The sequence below is a fragment of the Apteryx mantelli genome, chromosome 19, assembly GCF_036417845.1.
Source record: "Apteryx mantelli isolate bAptMan1 chromosome 19, bAptMan1.hap1, whole genome shotgun sequence".
In the NCBI taxonomy this organism is placed as follows: Eukaryota; Metazoa; Chordata; class Aves; order Apterygiformes; family Apterygidae; genus Apteryx; species Apteryx mantelli.
In genome coordinates, this window is record NC_089996.1 from 12,992,535 (window position 1) to 13,011,019 (window position 18,485).

Genomic DNA, 18,485 nt, shown 5'->3' on the forward strand with positions numbered 1-18,485 from the left:
GAGCGCTCCGCTCCCCGCCAGCGCCCGGGGGGATGGTGGGCAGGGTCGCCGTGGCCGCGGCGGCCGCCTCCCTCCCCGCGAAGGACGGCGACGCTCAGGTGGGGACGCGGCGGCGGGCCGGGGCCGGGGGCGGCCGCGCTGCGGGAGGGGGGGGCGGCGGCGGCGGGTCCCGGGCGGCGCCGGGGACAAGGCGGCTCCGCTCCGGCGGAGCTGAGGGGCCGGCGTGGACTCAGCTGTTTCAGGAGGTTTTACGGAAATGGTAAAAACTTGCTCGCTCTTCAGCGAGCTGCGCCGGGCTGCGCACAAAGGCGGTGTCTCGCGCGTCGCTCCCACGCGGGCGAGCGGCGCGTGGGGCTGCGCTGCTGACACGCTGCTGGTGCGGTTTCAGAACAGTTTAGCTGATTTCTGAAGTTTATTAAAACGAACAAGGAAATCATAAAATTCTTAGTCTTCTTCCTCAGAAACATGACGCTGTTTAGTGTGTTCCGTTTCTTGAAGTAGTTTGAAAGGGGTGGTTTCTTCTTCGGAGAGGTAGATGTTTTCGTTACGGGTAGAACCATACATCCTTCATCAGTTCTGTGATTCTTTGGCTAACTGCTCTGCAAGCATACGCTCTGGCCAGCATCGCAAGGTAACTAATAGGTGGAACGTGGCTCGAAGGCAGAGCTCCCCAACTCGAGTGAAGAAGCGGCAGATCTTTGCAGAGCTGCCCTGAAGACCCTGTGCTCACTGTCAGTGTTGGGGGTCTCGAATGTGTAGAGTAAGGTTCAGAATGGGGGGTTAATTTTTTTTCCAATGGCAAAATCTTTATTTCAAGTTTTAGATGCCTCCTGAAAAAAACAGATAAAACTGACATGTGCACGTTCTTAGTGCTTTGACACAAGATTTTTATCTTCCAGAAAAGTACCGTCCTGAATATATGCCTCAGATACTGTCCTGCTTTATATTTCTATATTATCTGTCATTTTAGGTTTTTTTAAAAAACTAATATTAACGCTGAACTTCTTTCTAGCCATGCAAGAAACGACGAGAAGAAGATGCTTCTGTAAAAACAATCACAAGATACTTTTCACCACTAGCAAAACCAGTGGATAAAGTGTTGTCACCACCAAAACCCAACAATATACTGGATTATTTTAAAAAGGCATCTATAACTGAGAAAGCTACATCACCAGTCGTAGCTGGAGAAAATAAAATACAGTCGGATGCTGATGACAGAGATTGTAACTCACCTTTGAAACCACCTTCAAAGCTGAAGAGGAAAGGGAAGAGAGTTAATTTAAATAATAAACTAGGAGGGATGAAAGAATCTGAGCATGAACGTGTAATAGAAATTAATAGCGATGACAGCAGCAGAGAAACAACAGGACCAAAACAAGATGCTAATGCTTTTACTGCCACCCATGCTTTAGTTGACCAAAACTGTGTAGAATTAGCAGAAGATAATCTGCAAAGTGAGAACATCTCAAACAATGTCGCCTACAGAAAAAATGCTAAGAAAGTTGGCTCTGAAATAAACAGAATGAAAAATAGTATAAGAAAATCAAGGAAAAGGAAGCACAAAGTAAATATGTGCTTGTCTGAAAGGTTTTCATCTGAAAACCAGCTGAACGAAAATTCTAAAAAGGAACCTGACGATAAGAAAAAAATGGTATCTCCTAATATAGAGTGTGAGGTTACTATTAGTGACTCAAGTTTTGAAGTTCAGATAGATGATAAGCCATCACAGGTAAATGATAGTATAATAACTGTGTCATTTGAGGACTTCTTGAAGAGTCAAGGAGAAGATAATGTAGATCATGTTGAAGATGGCACAAAGCTAACACTGGACAATTCTGTCACAGCAAATGAAACTGTTAAAAGTGATAGCATTAGTGATCCCGAAAAGTCTGAGGAATCTCAACAGCTACCACTTAAAACAGTAACTGTCCTTGCACAAATTCATTCCGTTCCCCCCAAAGCTTCCAGGAAACTAGCTTCCATTTTTTTGAAGCAAAAAGGATGTGCAGGGGAAAAAGAAAGTAGTCCACTCCTCTTGGAGAGTGAACAAACTGAACAGATTACTCAGAAAAGAAAATCTAATGTTGTTATTGAGGAAGAGGAACTGGAGTTGGCTGTATTAGAGACTGCAGGATCAGAATCTTTAAAGTCAAAATGTTCCCTGGAAGAAAGGCATCAGTTTATGAAAGCCTTTAGACAACCAACATCGGATGTAATAAAAAGTGGAGTTAAAAAGGCACCTGGAAAATTAAAACAAGTCATTACAAAGTCTTCAAAAGAAAAAGAAGGAACAGAAGGAGGTGACATTGCTTCAAATAAGAGATTAGAAAGTGAAATACCAGAAGATTATGTGGACAAACATGCACATTATAGCCCTGAAAACAGTAGAACTAAAAAAAAAAGACCTAATAAGTTTCAGAAAAATGGAAAGAGAAGAAAGAAGGCCTTGGAAAATAAGGAAATGAGTGTCTCAAATAGTAGCGATTATAACAAAGATGAATATTCAGGAGCTAATGTTCATACTAAGGACAATGCCTTCAATGTAAGAATTTCATCAAGTCCAAAAGTGAATGAGTTAAGGAGGAGTTTAAGGCAGAAGAAAATTGAAACACCCAAAAAGGTTACACCTAAAAAAAGCAGAATTAAAAATACTTTTTGTGAAAATGAATTAAGCAATAGTCCTTTACAGACTTCCACACCAAAAGCAAGCAAGAAACCCTTGAGGAAAAGTAATGTGTATAAGGCTGAGGTGATTACAATACCCTTTGAGGCAAACAGCCCAATAAGGTAAACATTTTAGAATATATTCTGTCTTTTTGCGCTTTTTCTTGCAGATATTTTAAGAGTAAGACGTAATAATAAATTAATTGTAACGCATACCAATGTTGCATGAGTATTGACCATGTTGGATAATAATATGGTGGAACCAGAGTTGACTCTAGAATTGTGCTTATGTTGAAAGACAAAAACAATACACCTGTGAGGGGGTTTGTTTCTCTCTGCAACACTGTATTTTTAAAGGCTTTAGAATATGAAATTTAGAGTAACATTTTCTTTTATTAAAAATAATTTCATAACACTTTTCCTTAATTAGAATGAGGTTTACACGGATCAATGCAACTAAAAAATCAAATAAAGCTGAAGCAATGAAAAATGAAGAGTTTACCTCCAAAAATATAAAGGTAATTTATGTAACACTTTAAGCGTTCCAGTATTCTGTGTCATTTACTGTATATGTATAGTTATATTAATATTTAGTATTGTGTAATAAAGTTAACTGGAGGATCCCCTTGTGGGGCTCTCAATCCCTTTTGAAAAGTATTGTATTATTTGTAACTGGATGTTTAGCTTGTCACAGTTTGCTCCTCTTTCCAGTCTTTCACTTTTTGTTTTTGATATAAACTTCAAATCATATGCTTTTATGAGTGTGAAGGATGATATTAATATGTGAAGTACTTAGAGAATATATGGCTATAAATTGCTAGATATCTTAGTTATTTTGTACTTTGTTAATAGATGAGTTCTACTTCTAAAAATATATCCAAAGCAAAACAGCTGGTTGAAAAAGCAAAGGCTATACGCCATAACAGAACAAGGGTTAACGAAGACTTATCAACTCCTGTGAGGCGCTCATCACGACAGCAAGCTCTTGCTGAAAAGAAAAAACTGCAAGAAAATGAAGTAAGCCTGTATACTTTGAAAAAAAATTTTTTTTTCCAAGTTTTGTGGCTTATTTAAGCAGAAAAAAATGTTTCTTATCCTGCAAACATTTCTCTTAAGGAACCAAATAAGGTGCATAGTGATAAAATGGTATGCTAAATATCAAATAGTAATGCAAAACTGCCAGACTTGGACTGCAAAGATCATCCTATTGCAGATCTGTAAAATCCAGGTAGCGACCAGGTAGTCATGCTCTAAAAGTGACTGTTTCTCTACCTTATAGAGAACAAGGCATCTGTCTCAGATCTATATGTTTTAGACATCTAAATTTAGATGAGTAATTTTGGCCTGCCTTTATATGTTGTCCCTAGTAGTTCGAAGAGGACACTGGGCTTGGGAGAAATTAATTCTGTATACTATTTCTGTGTAGGCAACACTAATGAAAGTATTTTATAACTTTCAAATTATGTTCACTAATTTCCAAGCTCTGTAGCAGTGTCTTCAGTTTTCTAAGTACCTGTCATTAGTTGGTGGTCTTAACAAAGGAGAAAAGATTGCACGTCCTTTCTTATTTTGTTTGCTTTCCCTTTAGGAATCGGTAATAATTTTAGATTCAAGCCTGAGTAATGTCACTACTACAACACAGAATGTGAAGCAAAAACAAACAAAACTTCGGAGCCTCAATGATGTTCTAGGGAAAAAGTCTAGAAATGTGAAGGTTACCAAGAACTCAAATGGTAATTGGGTTTTTACTAAACATGTTTAATTTTTATTATGGTTATTAAGTACTTTATTTTATAAAATAGCCTTTATAGTACATTCATCTTTTGTTTTGATAAATCTAATATTCATATGTATAGCCTTCCTTTTTGTGACATGAATTATAATGTAGAGATTTTTTTACATGTTTCTTTGACTGCACCCCCTTCCTTCTCCCTCCGCACCCCAATCAACTGGGGAAAACTATTTGTTTGAAAATCGAGTAAGATGTAGTCTTCTACTATTGGCAGTTACAAAGTACAGTATGGTAACTTAAGCATTTTTTTTAATGTTATGTCTAGTGTTATGTTTTAATGTTATGTTTTTTAATGTTATGTCTATAGTTATGAAATAACTAGAAATACAACCATATTAATTGGTCTGGATAGTGTGGTTTTACATGAAAATTTTTTTTAATCTGAAAGTCTCCTTAATGCAGTGCCTTTACAGAGATTAAAATACTCAGCTTTCCCTTAAGAAAAGGAAACTTGTTAGGAATGTTATTAGATGGAAAGTATAGATAGTGAGGAGGGAAGCAAAGTTAGAATCTAGACATGATGAGAGAAGAAAGTTGAGCTGTATATCAGTGCTAATCCAATCATAATCCTCTCCCCTCCTCCTTTTCCTTTTTTAAAGGAAAACTGGGCTGTCCACCTTCATTCCTAGGCAAAAATGTTCAAAAGTCTGCAGATGAACCAATTGTGATCTTTGATGAAAGCAGGTCAGTGGTCAAAATCACAGTTGCTTAAGAATTAAAATATATTTCAAGCTTACTTTAACTTTTTCCCAGACTATTTCTTATTTAACGTGTAAAGTGAATTTTATTAAATTCTGTTGTAGCCCTATGTATCTGGTAGTTGTAATTATTTTTTTCTTAAACTTCTGTTTTCATTAAAGCCAAGATGCATCTGAAAATTCTCAAGATGGTGATCAGTTCAGAGCAAAACGTGAATTCTTGATGAGTGGTTTGCCAGAGTCACTGAAAAGACAGATTGCGAAGAAAGCAGCAGCGATGGAAGCATACTCTGTTGCAAGTGCCTGTTTTAAGACAGTTGTCCATGTACAGCAGAAAGATGAGTGTAAGCTTTTGTTCATTCATTGATAAATCTATATAATAGTTTCAAGTAAATCTTTGGGAGATCTGTACAGAAAAGAAAAGAGTTGGAAAACAGAACTTATTATGACTGGAATAATTGGCTGTTCTTGTATTGCAGGAAGAAAGGAATACTTACAAGCTTCCAATTTTTATATACGCAATTTTCATGTTAGTTTGATGCTAGAGTAATATATACATTTATGGGTACAGATACAATGTTCTTAATGTGTAATCAATAAATCAGTCTTTCAAATTCTAATTTGGAGAATAAAAGTCATGTTGGACTGATTGGGACAGAAACAGTTTCCTTCTAACAAGGCAAAATGCTTCTCAAAAGAGCAGCCCAGTTCTTTTCCCCCGCTAAGTGAGGGAGCGTGCTACAATGCCCTTACTAAAGGGCATGGCAGAAGGTAGAGTAGAACTTAACTGAGTTTATAATTACAAACCAACCAACAAACAATCCTGGGGAGAACAGCTGCCCTACAGAGAACCGGTGAGGCCACAGGTTATTATTTAAAGTAAGCAGAGCCCAGGAGCAATTTACTGGAGAAATGTTGTATATACAAGTGTGCAAATTTGTTTTGCTTGTGGGAGGCTGAATTAGTAAAAATACAAAGTCAGTGTAGTGTAAATCAAATAAGCTTGGCTTTGACATGATCAAGCTGTAAATGAAAGGGCATTTACTCCCTCTTAGTGTGGGATATCTTGTCAGTGGCTGCATCTGTTTTGTTAAAGGGTTTAATTTTTTTTTTCTTTTTTTTTTTTTTTTTGGTAGGTTATCCACTGTGGAAACTGAAATCACCATCATGTCCTATATTAACTAAGCTAAGGAAACTGAATACTGAAGTCACTAATGTCACAAATATCACTATCTCACTTGGTGAATTTTCCACTGTGAATTCAAAACTAACTGGAAATCATTCTGCACCTGTGGTTAGTACTTTAAAAGTGTTTTTTGTTACCATAACAATGAAGAGTAAACTGAGAATTTTTGTTACCTGTTAGGACTCTATTGTTTAAAAAAAAAAAAAAAAATCCTGTAGCTTGATTAAATGTCAGCTATGGATTTTTTTTTGTGATTTGCCCCTTCTGTATCATAACACTAGATGATTTTTCAGGGCTTTCTGTTAATCACTGGGCTTAAGAAGACACCTACCAATGTTGTCTTAAATTATGAAAAACTGTCATTGCTGTTCTGTATAATATTTTTGAATGACTTCTTATTCTATATTACAGTTCTCTGGCCAGCGAACAGTTTTTCCTGAAATAGTCAGAAAAGACTTACTGGATGAGATCATGTTCTTCAACTCCCAGTTTCCTGTAAGAAAATACTTTTACAAGCTTCTAAAAAAGCAAACAGAACGATTGCTTTTTGAAAACAGTATACAAGGTTAGTAATTTACATAGTAAATCCCACCTCCCACAAAAACAAACAGTGGCATAAGAAGACAACTTGAAACTTCCAGAAATTGTTCAATGAAGGAATATTGTTGTTGGAAATAAACTGCTCCTTATATTTTAGGTCATTTTGACCAAATTCTTTCAAATGTGGCTTAAGCTATGTCTATTACAGCTGTGTATTTGTTTGAAATTTTAAAGAGATGTAATATGTTTTCTCTTAGAAAACAGAGACAGCACTGCAAAGTCTGAGGTAAATCAAAAACATTCTGACAATTGGAAAGAAACTAAAAGGAAAAGGAAAGAAACTGAAGACCGCAAATCAAAAAGAAGAAAACGAATTGAAGGTACAGAGGCTGAGATAAAATCCAAAGTTTCCAGGAACCTTAGCGCTCCCATAGCAGGGAAAAAACAAGCAGAGACAGGACTAGCAACACATTTGGGAAAAAACAAGACCCAGAAACTGGATGTTACAACAGAAGATGCTGAAGTTTTATCAGAGCCAAATGTAGCTTCAGGTAACTAAGTTTTATGTCTGGTTTAAATATCTTTGCACTGATAAAATACATATGTGATATGTCATCCTTCCACTGTGGTGCAGGACAGTTCCAGATTGCCTCCAGTAAGTGTATAGAGGAAACAAGGAAACATGAGAACATTATAAAATAAGTAGGCCACGTAAAGGATTCAAAGGATATTCATTATTGTCACTATTACTTTTGTGTCTTTCTTACGAGCCAGACGAATTGTGTAAGTTCATGCATAGAAGCTGTATAGTAAGCCTGTACTGGGACATGTTTATGTGTATCATCTAGTGGATTTTATGCCGTCTTTTCCTTCTTCATTTTTCGTAGCTTTCTCCATACAGCCTACTTCATATCCTTGTGGGTAAGAATTAATTTTCTCTGAAATACTGATCTGAAACTGCTTTTATGTTCTCTGCTTATAAGGGTTTTTTCCTTGTCTTAATCCCATGATCCAAATTCAACAATCCTATTCAGTCTTAATATTCTGCCAGATTTGTTCAACTCTTTCAGATGAAGAAATACTTTAAAATGGGTAATTTTTCTGTAGGTGTTGAAAAGGAAGATGTACTCTGGACAGAAAAGTATCAGCCTCAAGACTCCAGTGAACTTGTAGGGAACAAGAAAGAAATTGAAAAGCTACACAGGTCAGAAATGCGAGCGTGGATCCATTGTCTTAAAATAACCCAGAGCATTGTACTACTTGATTATGCTTAAAGTGAAGCTAAGTGAAGCTATTTGACACTGTGCTTGAAAAAGACATAGGGTGTGTGTTTTGGGGCCTTTGCTTTGTTTTTCTTCCAAAAAGTTGCAGAAATGACATTCAGTTGGTATGAATGACATGTTGTTCATAGTTTATTTTATAGTAATACCATAGAAATTTGTACGGTACCAAATAAAAGCACACCTGAAATGCTACATTAGATCATGGGTTAAAATGGAATACTTATTACTTAATGTCCTTACAATTTCAGTAAAAACTGATTTTTGTCAGGTTATTTTTGTTTACTCTACATGAATGAGAGATAGCAACTTATCAGTACTTGTCTATACTTTCCTGCAAGCATGCCTGAGCCTGATCTTGATGCACTGCCTCTGCTGTTGACGGTAATTTAGCACTCAAGTCCATCTAACCTATTGTGCTTTCTGTTAAAGTCTCTGTGTTGGTTTAAGTTATTGTTGTGACTCCTATGCAGAGTTTAATGATCCATCTGCCAGACAATGCTTACCATGAATGACAAAGCATTCTCTAGCTTGTTACATAATTTCTGAAGTGACTTGTTTTCATACAAGTCAACTAATAGAATGGAGAATGAAGAAAGAATCCTCCTTTAAAAAAAAAAAAATCAAATGCCAAGCAAAACTTTTTTAATCTGAAGGAACTTGATTGAGAGGGAGAAAAAGTGGCTGATCTCTCCTAATATTACGTTATGTTCCATCTGAATTTGAGTCACTTTACTGAGTAATTTATTTTTCTGTTCTTTCCCCTTATAGTTGGCTAAAAGAATGGAAAAAAAGAGCTGACTGGGAAGAAAAAAGAAACCAGAAAGGGGCAAAGGAGGACAAAGAACATCAAGGTGCTGATAGAATTAAAAATAAAATAAATACATATACATAGCTGCTTCCTGTTAATGTTGGCATAAAATTACATGAAAGGGTAACGGTCCGAACAATTCTTTTTTCTCTTTTAAATAATTCTACAGATTCTTTGGACAGCCTTGACTTTAAAGATGATAAATCTGATATTGAGGAAGAGACTAGCCTTTGCAATACTGTTCTGATAACTGGCCCACCAGGAGTGGGAAAAACTGCTGCAGTATATGCTTGTGCTCATGAACTTGGTTTTAAGGTTTGTGGAGTCTTTTCAGTGGCATTTTTCTTAATTGTAACTAGTGGTATAAAGCAATTGTGATACAAGAAGTCTAAATTTTCTTTTATAAATTAAATATCATTGCAGATATTTGAAGTTAATGCCTCTTGCCAGCGCAGTGGTAGACAGATACTGTCTCAACTAAAAGAAGCTACTCAGTCTCATCAGGTGGACAAAAAAGGCGTAAATGCGCATAAACCTTGCTTCTTTAACAGCTGTAACAGTGCCAAGTCCCCAAGTAAGTTTCATAGCTATATCTGTCTTTTTTAGAAACTGACCTCACCAAACAATTTTTAGACATCAATTCTTTGAAAAAGATGGCAAATTTCAGTTTACCTGACCACCATATTAATAAACGCTCAGTTGGTTCACACAGCTGTGTACCAATTATTTAATGACTTTCTTAGAACAACTGACTTTTATCTTCATCGGTTATATCTCCAGTGGTAGAGTAAATGCTATGGCAGTTGAATAGAATGTTGAACGGAAATTGTTCCCTGTAACAGGAGAAGAAAAGTAAAATAAGCAGAAATATGCACAGTAAAACTATCCTGTGCTATATACAAAACAGCTGAATGGGGATTTGCTCTAAATTTGCCTGAGGAATTATATTTCAAGCATGAGTTTAATGAAAAACATATCTTGCAGAAAAAATATATTCCCCTAAGAAAGTTATTTCACCAAGAAAACCTCCACTTTCACCAAGAGGAGCAAAACGAAGCTTACCCCCTAAAACACTAGCAAACTATTTCAGAATTTCTTCCAAACAGAAGAATAATGATGGAATAGTAACATTGCAAGAAAAAAATAAAGGTAGGTATCGGTAGGTATCGCTATTTAATGATTATTTATCTCCTCTGGAGATGGAAAAGTTATACTGTGCTACTGTACATCTGGAGATAGGTGGAGAAACGAGTAGAATAAGTGTATTTATTATACCCTAACTGCCAGAAAGGGCTTCTTAATATCTCTGATGCACTTATCTACGTAGAAAGTGCATTACACTCCAGTACAGGAGAGCCTAACTAGTGCACAGACCATCTAACACATTCTTAAGTACAGTTGGCTTGCTTTCCTTTGTCTTTTTCAGAGTTTTTAGTCAAGAGACCATAAACTTAAAAACTGTCTGTAGTAAACACATTTATACTGCTTTGGTGCCTGTTGCAGGTTGGGGTGAAATGGTCGTTGTGCTAGATGGTGTTTGTGCATACAAAACTGCTGCCACAGAATTAAGGGGTCCCCTAAAGCCAGAAAATGTTTGATCACAGAATGTGGATTTTAATACATAGAAAGACAAATTGAAGTCTATGAGTCTCTAAACACTGGAAAGGACGTTTCCAAATGTCTCATGGGATCAGGACTCTTAAAGACAGATTTTTAGAAAGTATTGTATTTGGACAACCAGCATTTTTTTTCAGGCAGTTGCATTACTTTGTCTTGAAGAACTTACAGAGCATCTATGCCATGCCCCAACACATCATAGCTCACATTAATTTTGCAAAGAGTCAGCCCATCACCACACGCTAGCGAATTCCCAGCAAATTTCTCGTATCTTTTCTTTTAAATGAGACATCAGAAAAGAATTTAGGTCAGATATCTAAAACTTTGTGTCAGTGTAGATTTTCTTAAGTAGCTTATACACTGGGTGTTTTTGGAAACCAGTGTTTAGAATGCATATTAAATGGTTTCAGTCCTCCTTTACTTTATCATTAATTCTTCACCCGTCTGCAGAAAATAATCAGGATTCATGTGAAGAAAAGAAAGATGCTGAAATTAAGTCAGTAAACAAAGAAGCTGAAGGAGGAGAACACAACAGAAAAAGTGCGACATCTCTCATTCTCTTTGAAGAGGTAAAACTCAGGTGAAATACTGATGTGAGCAATACATACTTTTGTTATGTCTAAAGAAATTAACTTTTTCCTCTGTAAGGCTTCTAGGCAGATTCAAGTTGTAAGGCTTATCAACTTTTTAAAAATGAATTCAGTGCTTAATTACTTCATCTCCTGAGTATTTTCTTAATCAGACTTGCACAAATTTATCACTGATCATTATTTTACAAACATATTTTAAAGATGAAGAAACTACGTATTGCTTGACTATCAATAGTTACTCACTGTTGGAACAGTTTGCAAGATTCTACTAATTTAATTTCTTTGCTTATGCAAAAGGATTGATTTCTAATTTTAGACTAATTAAATGCTCTGAGACAGTTTAAAACGGTCACTATAACCATCCCAGTAGTTACAATATCTAAGCCCATATTAGATTTCTCTTCTTTTTTTTTCTTTAATGAAGTCCTCTTACCCCAAAACATCTTTAGGTCTTAAATTAAGAATGCAAAATTACAGCCCAGAATGTAATTTTAACTAGATTAAGGATGTACAGCAATGTTGCCAACTGTGGGTTTATCCTACAGAACATCACTGGTGCAATTCTATTTAAAAAAAGGGGGGGGGGGGCGGGAGGAGCTCGAGCATAGAAGACTGATCAAAGGGCTGTGTGATGACAAGTGGACCTTACTTGAAGCATGTTTACTATCATGGCCCACAGATGTTCAAAAATCTGTATTAATCTTAAAAGCCTTATTCTGTAGTTAACATTGTCTGACAGCTTTCACAGCTTGTACCTATTGCTGAAGCTATTGGCATTTTGCACTTCATTTGTGTTTTCTGTAGGTGGATATAATATTTGATGAAGATGCAGGGTTTCTCAATGCAATAAAGACGTTCATGGCAACTGCAAAGAGGCCTGTAATTCTTACTACTAATGGTGAGTAGTGTTTATTTCAGTAATCAGGCTTTCCAGACAGAAGAGCCTATTTGACTAGGATGATTTAAATAGTAATGGTCGAATGCAGCTCCTGAATGTAAAATTTAATGAGTCTGGAGACTATAAAATGAGTTTGTTAGTATTCAAGTAAAGATGCTTCAACTGACTGCTTTAATGATTAAAGAAAATCATTCTGAATGTAATTTCATGACAGTTAACTGGTATCTCTTTATGTAGATCCAACGTTTAGTTTAATGTTTGATGGCTATTTTGAAGAAATCAACTTTAGAACCCCTTCTTTGGTAAGTCTGTGTTTGGAAATGGACGTACATCCAAGCAAATATTTGTCAGTTAATTTAAGCTTGAAACTTAAATGTTGATGTAGGTTTATATCTAGCTTATGGTATCTATTTCACTGGAAAACTACTTTATTTTTTTCTTTTTTTCCTTTTTAAATGCAAGGATATATAGGAGGTACTTATCTTTACACGTAGAGTTAGTGATTGTTAGCCCAGAGGTTTTATTTTCGTAATCATTTAGTATTTGTGAGGGAATTACAATAAATACATCTCTTAATTCAGTTTTCAGTATGGAATAATTCATACAAGATATGTCTAATTTTGTTTTGAAAACTGATTATGCCAGTGCTGGTTCATTCATTGAAAAGTAAAGGAACTATTGTAAAAATATGATGGGTTATTTCTTTAATATAAACCTTTAATACAATATATGGATTTAATATAATATTGATATTCTGTATAGCAAATAGTTATATATTATATTAGAAACCTAAGTAAATGAGAATCAGTAGGAACTAACTTTTGGAAAATGGGTGTGGGGAGTGTAATATTGAAAATCTTTTGGGCCATCTGATAAAGAGCAGGCTTAAAAGAAAGGAAAGCCTTTAAGGTGAATATAGTTCACTAAAACCTGCTCTTTTGTGATGAGAAACAAGGTCCATATGGTTAAATTCTTAAATTGAGCTTAATTCCGTGATGTGGACTATTTGGATTTGGCACAAAATTCTGCTCTTCTACAGAAGTTTTAATATAACTGTAATCTACTTTAATAAATTGTAATGTACTGTATTAGAAGGAAAGGTGTATTGCAAGCATATATAGAACAACTTGCTTCTGTTATTTATGTCTGGATGGATAAGAGTTGTTTTTCAGTAATCTTTGTCTTAACTTTTGTTTAGATAAATGCTGCTAGCTATCTGCAAGTGCTGTGTTTGGCTGAAAATTTACGAACGGATGTGAAAGACTTAGCTGCTTTGTTAACCACAAATAACTGTGATATCAGACAAAGTGTTCTTTTCTTACAATTTTGGGTTAGAAGTGGAGGTGGATGCTTGAAAGATAAACGTTTGGCACTCCATGGTAGGTTGATCTAATTTAAAAAAATTGATTTGATTTAATCAAATTCATGTTAAGATTGAGAATCTTTCTTAGACGTGTATGAATAGCTGGTAACGTTAAGATGCCTAAACATTTGGGGCTTTTTGTTCTTTGTGTTTTGTTTTGTTTTTTTCTACTTCAAGACCTCATTATATATACATAAGGGTCTAGAAGTTTGATGTACTTGTACCTCTAAAGTACGGTAATGACGGGTAATAATTTATCTCCCATTCCTCTTGCGCAAAAGTGGGCAGAGTAGGGAGCCAATAGCAGTTCACTTCAGCTCAGAGTTTGCATTTCTTCAGTCATCTACTTGAGTTGTACGTAACTCACCAAGCAAGCAGGTAGAAAAGGTAAGGAGAACTTGATCCCAAAGGGTTTGGGAAGAGTATTTTCAGCAGATGCATGAGAGAGGCTATTGGTACATAAGAGGAAGAAGAGCCTGTTTCAAATGGTTGATTACAAAGAAGGGAGAGTGGGCAAATCAACGGGACTTAAGGAAAGGAAATGATGAGGATGGGGATGATTAATTAAAAAGTTGCTATATTCATTCAGAACTGCAGTAAGAGAAGAATTTCTTAAAGACTTTTTATAGTATCCTTTAAAAAAGTAATTGAGGCAAAAAGGGGGGAAAAAATCAACTATTTAATGATGCAACTTTTCCTTTTCAAGTAAAGCATGTTATCTTTGTGCAGGAGGAGATGAGACAAATAAGGCAGATGAAGTAATTAATTCTGAAAAGACTACTGATTCCAAGACTGATTTTTCTCAAGCTGATACACATCTCTGGGAGTTTCCAAAATGTGATACAGGCTGTGTAGAGACATTGCTTGGCCTTAAGAATATCTTGTTGCCTTCAGAAGACTTGTTTACGTTTCTTAAGGTATTTTTTTAGTTGACTAGCTAATACTTTGAATAATTGCTATGCATATGTTCTGATAATTGTATGTAATTGTTATGATGAATAGCATCTTAGAAGAAAATATTTTGAAAAAAAATAAAAAATTGTTTTAGAAATTGATACCCTGTAGCAATTAACCCAAGTTGGTGCAGCCTCCTTCAAGCAAACAGTCCCTTGCCTTATGAGTATAAAGCTAAAAATAGGAGACTTCATGTAAAAACATTATTTCTTTTCAAAAAATTATTTTAATGCATCAATACTTCCCCCCCCCCCCAATTACTATTTTGCAGCACAAAATCACAACCATGGATGAATGGAATAAATTGATACAGCTTCTCACAGAATTCCAGATGAAGAAAGTGGATTTTATATATAGTAATCTTGAATATATTCTTCCTTTACCAGTGCATGTTCTTCCAAACCAGTGTGAAGCCTCTAACTCCATACTTGAAAGGACTACTGTAGTTTCTTCAAATAACAGATCTATTAATAGTTACTGCACTGGGAAGAGTAGCTCTGGAAAAAAGTCTAAAAAGACAAAGAACCAGAAAAAGCTTGATATATTGGATGATAGTGATTTATTTGATACTGGACTGAACTACTCAGCTGAATTTATAACTTTGCCATCAGATAGTCCTATATCATGTGCTGAAGTAAACAAAGAGGAATTAAAATTGATGGATAAAGAAGAAGAAAAAATGGAAATTAAAAAAAAAACAGCAAGTGAGAAAAGATCTGCTCTTGTTTTTCAGTGTCTAAACTCACTGACTGAATTTGTGGAGAACATGTCTTTTTTAGATTGCTGTATAAACACTAATGCCAAGGAACCACTGGAGTTTTCTAAAGATGAAGGATTTAATTGGACAAATGGCAAAATCAAAAATGGTCTTTGTGATGAATTCAGTATAGAAAATACTGATTGGTGGAATTCCCAGAGCTGTAGTGAACTCAAGGCAACTATTGAAGCACTCAGTTTTCATAAATGTTCTGTTAATATTTCAAAACACTTGGAGGCCTCTTTGGGTACCAGTAAAACACCTGAAAGTGATGAACTTGAGGGACTTACTCTGCGTATTTCAAACACAAGAAATTATGTATCCCTCAGTCAGTCACCTGATTCAAGGTAAGACCGTGCTAATATTTCCTGGAATATAATGCAGTTACTTGTGAAGGAAAGCACTTCACAGCAAGTAGGACTGTTTCAGATACTATACATACAACGAAACATTCACACTGGGATGAATGTGTATCTCAGAACACTGGAAGAAATTGTTCACTTCTTTTAAATGATGCTAAACTAACTACTTGTTAATTGTTGCAAAAAGGTGACTTTCCTTGTTTGAATAACCTGATTGTAATGTTGTTCAGGAATGGTAGCCTTAATCTGGTCAGTTTATTTACAAAAAGACAAAACAAAACAGCCTAAGGGAAGGGCTTTTTTAAGGTAGATTACTTCTGCAAATACTAGACGTGAATTTTTCATTCAGTGACTGGTTATATTGAATCTGTATTAAAGGTGTAGGTGTTGCTTGATGAAGACCTAACAATTTAGAGCAAAGTTACTGCAGTATTTTTGTACTAACTTATGCTGGAAAAGAGTAACTTTTAATATATTTATAAAAGATCAAAAAGTCCATTACCGTTAGCAAGTATTGATATGAAAGACTGGCTTTAATAAAAAAGCAAACTAGTAATCATACATGAAGTTGGCATAATCGGTGAAGAAAACCTATTCAGGTGCCTAAATAGGAAATTAGGTTATACTTATATTTCTGTAAGTCAGTACCTGATTGAGCAGCAATGTCAAACAGATGTAACTGTCTAAACATATTACCAAGTTCAGCCAATATATTATGAGTAAAACATTGACCTGATTATATACATTACAATAAATTTAATCTGATATTGACATTCTGGCAAATACCAATCACATGACACTACTTCTGAAGACAACAGATGCTTTGGGATGCCTGGCCTGACAGGTGTGCCAAAGCTCACATGCACAAGGACTAAATCGTGAAGACCTCCCCAGACTAGTCTCTGTAGTTAAGCGTGGAGGATTGGCAGAACAGCTGACTGTCCCTCATGTTTCTGTCTCCTAACTGCAACTTTTGTGATGCTGCGTAAGTAGAATATGATTAGAAGTCTCAGGTATCTAATCTAGCCCAGTGGAAAGCGTATTTGGACATCTGTATCGTTTAACAGAGTTTTAAACAAGTGGATTTGGTATTAAAGGTATAAAATGGGCACTAAACGTTCTTGAACAAGAAACAATAAAGATTCATTCTCTGTTTTAGCATTCACAAAAAAGCGCAGAAGAGGCTGGCAGTCATCAGAACTGTGTTTTCCAGAACACCTTTAAACCTGGGTAATAAACAAGCCAGCATAGTTGAATACCTCCCCACTCTTCGCAGTATCTGTAGGTCTGAGAAGCTTAAAGAGCAAGGAAAGACTAAAAGAAGGTAGGTTTTGGTTTTCCTAAATCTTGTTACACTTAATATGCAGGGTAGTTAAGAATTATAGTAAAATACTTTGTCAAATAATTCCAGACAAGAAAGATGAATGTTTGCCTTCTCTAAACACTGAAAGTATTGCCTAGCATTTGGAAAAAACTTTATCCTCTTGTAGTCACTCTGACTTTTCTTTTAATAGGTTCTTGCATTATCTTGAAGGAATTCATCTTGAAATATCCAGACAAACGATAAACAGCCTGTCTCTTGAATTCCCTTAAAATTGCTAACACCAGGAATACTTCATGTGGATGGACCTAATAGGGGTACTCTCACCATAGCTTGATTTTTTTTTTTTTTCTTCCTCACACATTATTTTATTGTATATTCAGAGCCATTTGTATATTAAATTTCTGTAAGTATTTAAAATAATGTATATACCTGCTGTCATGATACTGCTTTCCACAACTGAAATGTGGGCTTGTTTGGTGCTTGTCCAGTAACTGCATTTAGAATACTGAATGCACAGACTAATCAGGACTACTTCGTATTTCCTTTCTCCAGAACTTGTGTATCACATAGCAAGAAGTGCTTGTGTGATGAGCAAATGGCACAACTTCCACAGTAAACTTATTTTTCTGAGGAGACCACTTTACTAAAACAGACTTTCTGAATTTGCAGATAGGTGCTAAATAACCAGCGTAAGGGGTTTGGGAGGACACCTCTAAAAATGTAAACTACTAAAACCAGCTCTTCCATCACAGTAACAACTGGATAACAAAGTCTTCGCAAAGTACTGTGCCTCAATGTACATATATTTGTATACAGTGGTTTCACTTCATTATTTACAGCTGTCAGACTTCCATGTTAATTGGTTAAAATAGTAGGGAAATGATGACTTTAGCTCAAGATGGACTCAAAGATTAGGCAAGATTTTGTAAATAACAATTATACCAGTGTTACTTTGGGTTCAGTAATATTTAATTACTTCTAGTCTTGTATATTGTGTTCTATTTTTATACTGCATTTTGCATTTGACAAGACTTCAGTCTGACTATTTGTGATTGAATCTGTTTTTATATAAGTAAATAAATTTGTGAGACTTTGCTACAATTCTGAATATTTCTGATGTATGAAAAGACTTTTAAAACTTAACATTTTCAGTCCATAAAGATGATTTTAACTTTTTTGTTCTTGTTTTTTAACTGGAAGTACTTAACCATGTACTTTATGCTCTTTATATTACAACTGGACTGTTCTTTCTCAAATTGAGTATGAGGTAGAACGGGGCCATGCAGTGGCACACAAATTCCCTTAATGCCTCTGTAATAATAAGGGAGGTCATTTTCTAGTACCCTCTGTTCTCGTCTTTTATTTTTTATATCTTAAAAGATGTTCAGAATGAATGAAAAAATATTTATGAACAACAGTAAATTATTTTAAACTTTTGCATTGTAGATAGTTTTCTTTATAGCTTACTTTTTCAGTAGCCCAGAATATCCAATGAGTGAACTCAAGTGGTGGCTGTTAAAATCTTAATGAGTTGTATCAATGGTTTAAGTGATTCCTGTACAGTTTTGTAAAAAGTAATAAAGTAAGAGTAAAAAGTGTTTGTTCAGTGCTTTTTAAAGGCAATCTTAATCTAGCTAGGTTACAAGGGG

The 18,485-nt window shown here is 35.5% G+C and overlaps 1 protein-coding gene across 1 annotated transcript; it reads left to right on the top strand.

The window, feature by feature from the left end:
• The first annotated feature begins 32 nt into the window (after positions 1 to 32).
• On the top strand, positions 33 to 18,434 carry ATAD5 (ATPase family AAA domain containing 5). The gene is made up of 23 exons (XM_067308190.1): positions 33 to 98; positions 1,013 to 2,787; positions 3,095 to 3,182; positions 3,517 to 3,681; positions 4,253 to 4,397; positions 5,056 to 5,140; positions 5,317 to 5,498; positions 6,291 to 6,448; positions 6,752 to 6,905; positions 7,138 to 7,431; positions 7,988 to 8,084; positions 8,932 to 9,014; positions 9,141 to 9,286; positions 9,395 to 9,545; positions 9,956 to 10,120; positions 11,039 to 11,157; positions 11,983 to 12,076; positions 12,314 to 12,378; positions 13,275 to 13,455; positions 14,169 to 14,356; positions 14,665 to 15,497; positions 16,672 to 16,836; positions 17,027 to 18,434. Exons 1-23 carry the CDS (start codon positions 33 to 35, stop codon positions 17,103 to 17,105), a joined length of 5,478 nt encoding a protein of 1,825 aa, XP_067164291.1. The 3' UTR covers positions 17,106 to 18,434.
• The last annotated feature ends 51 nt before the right edge of the window (positions 18,435 to 18,485 follow it).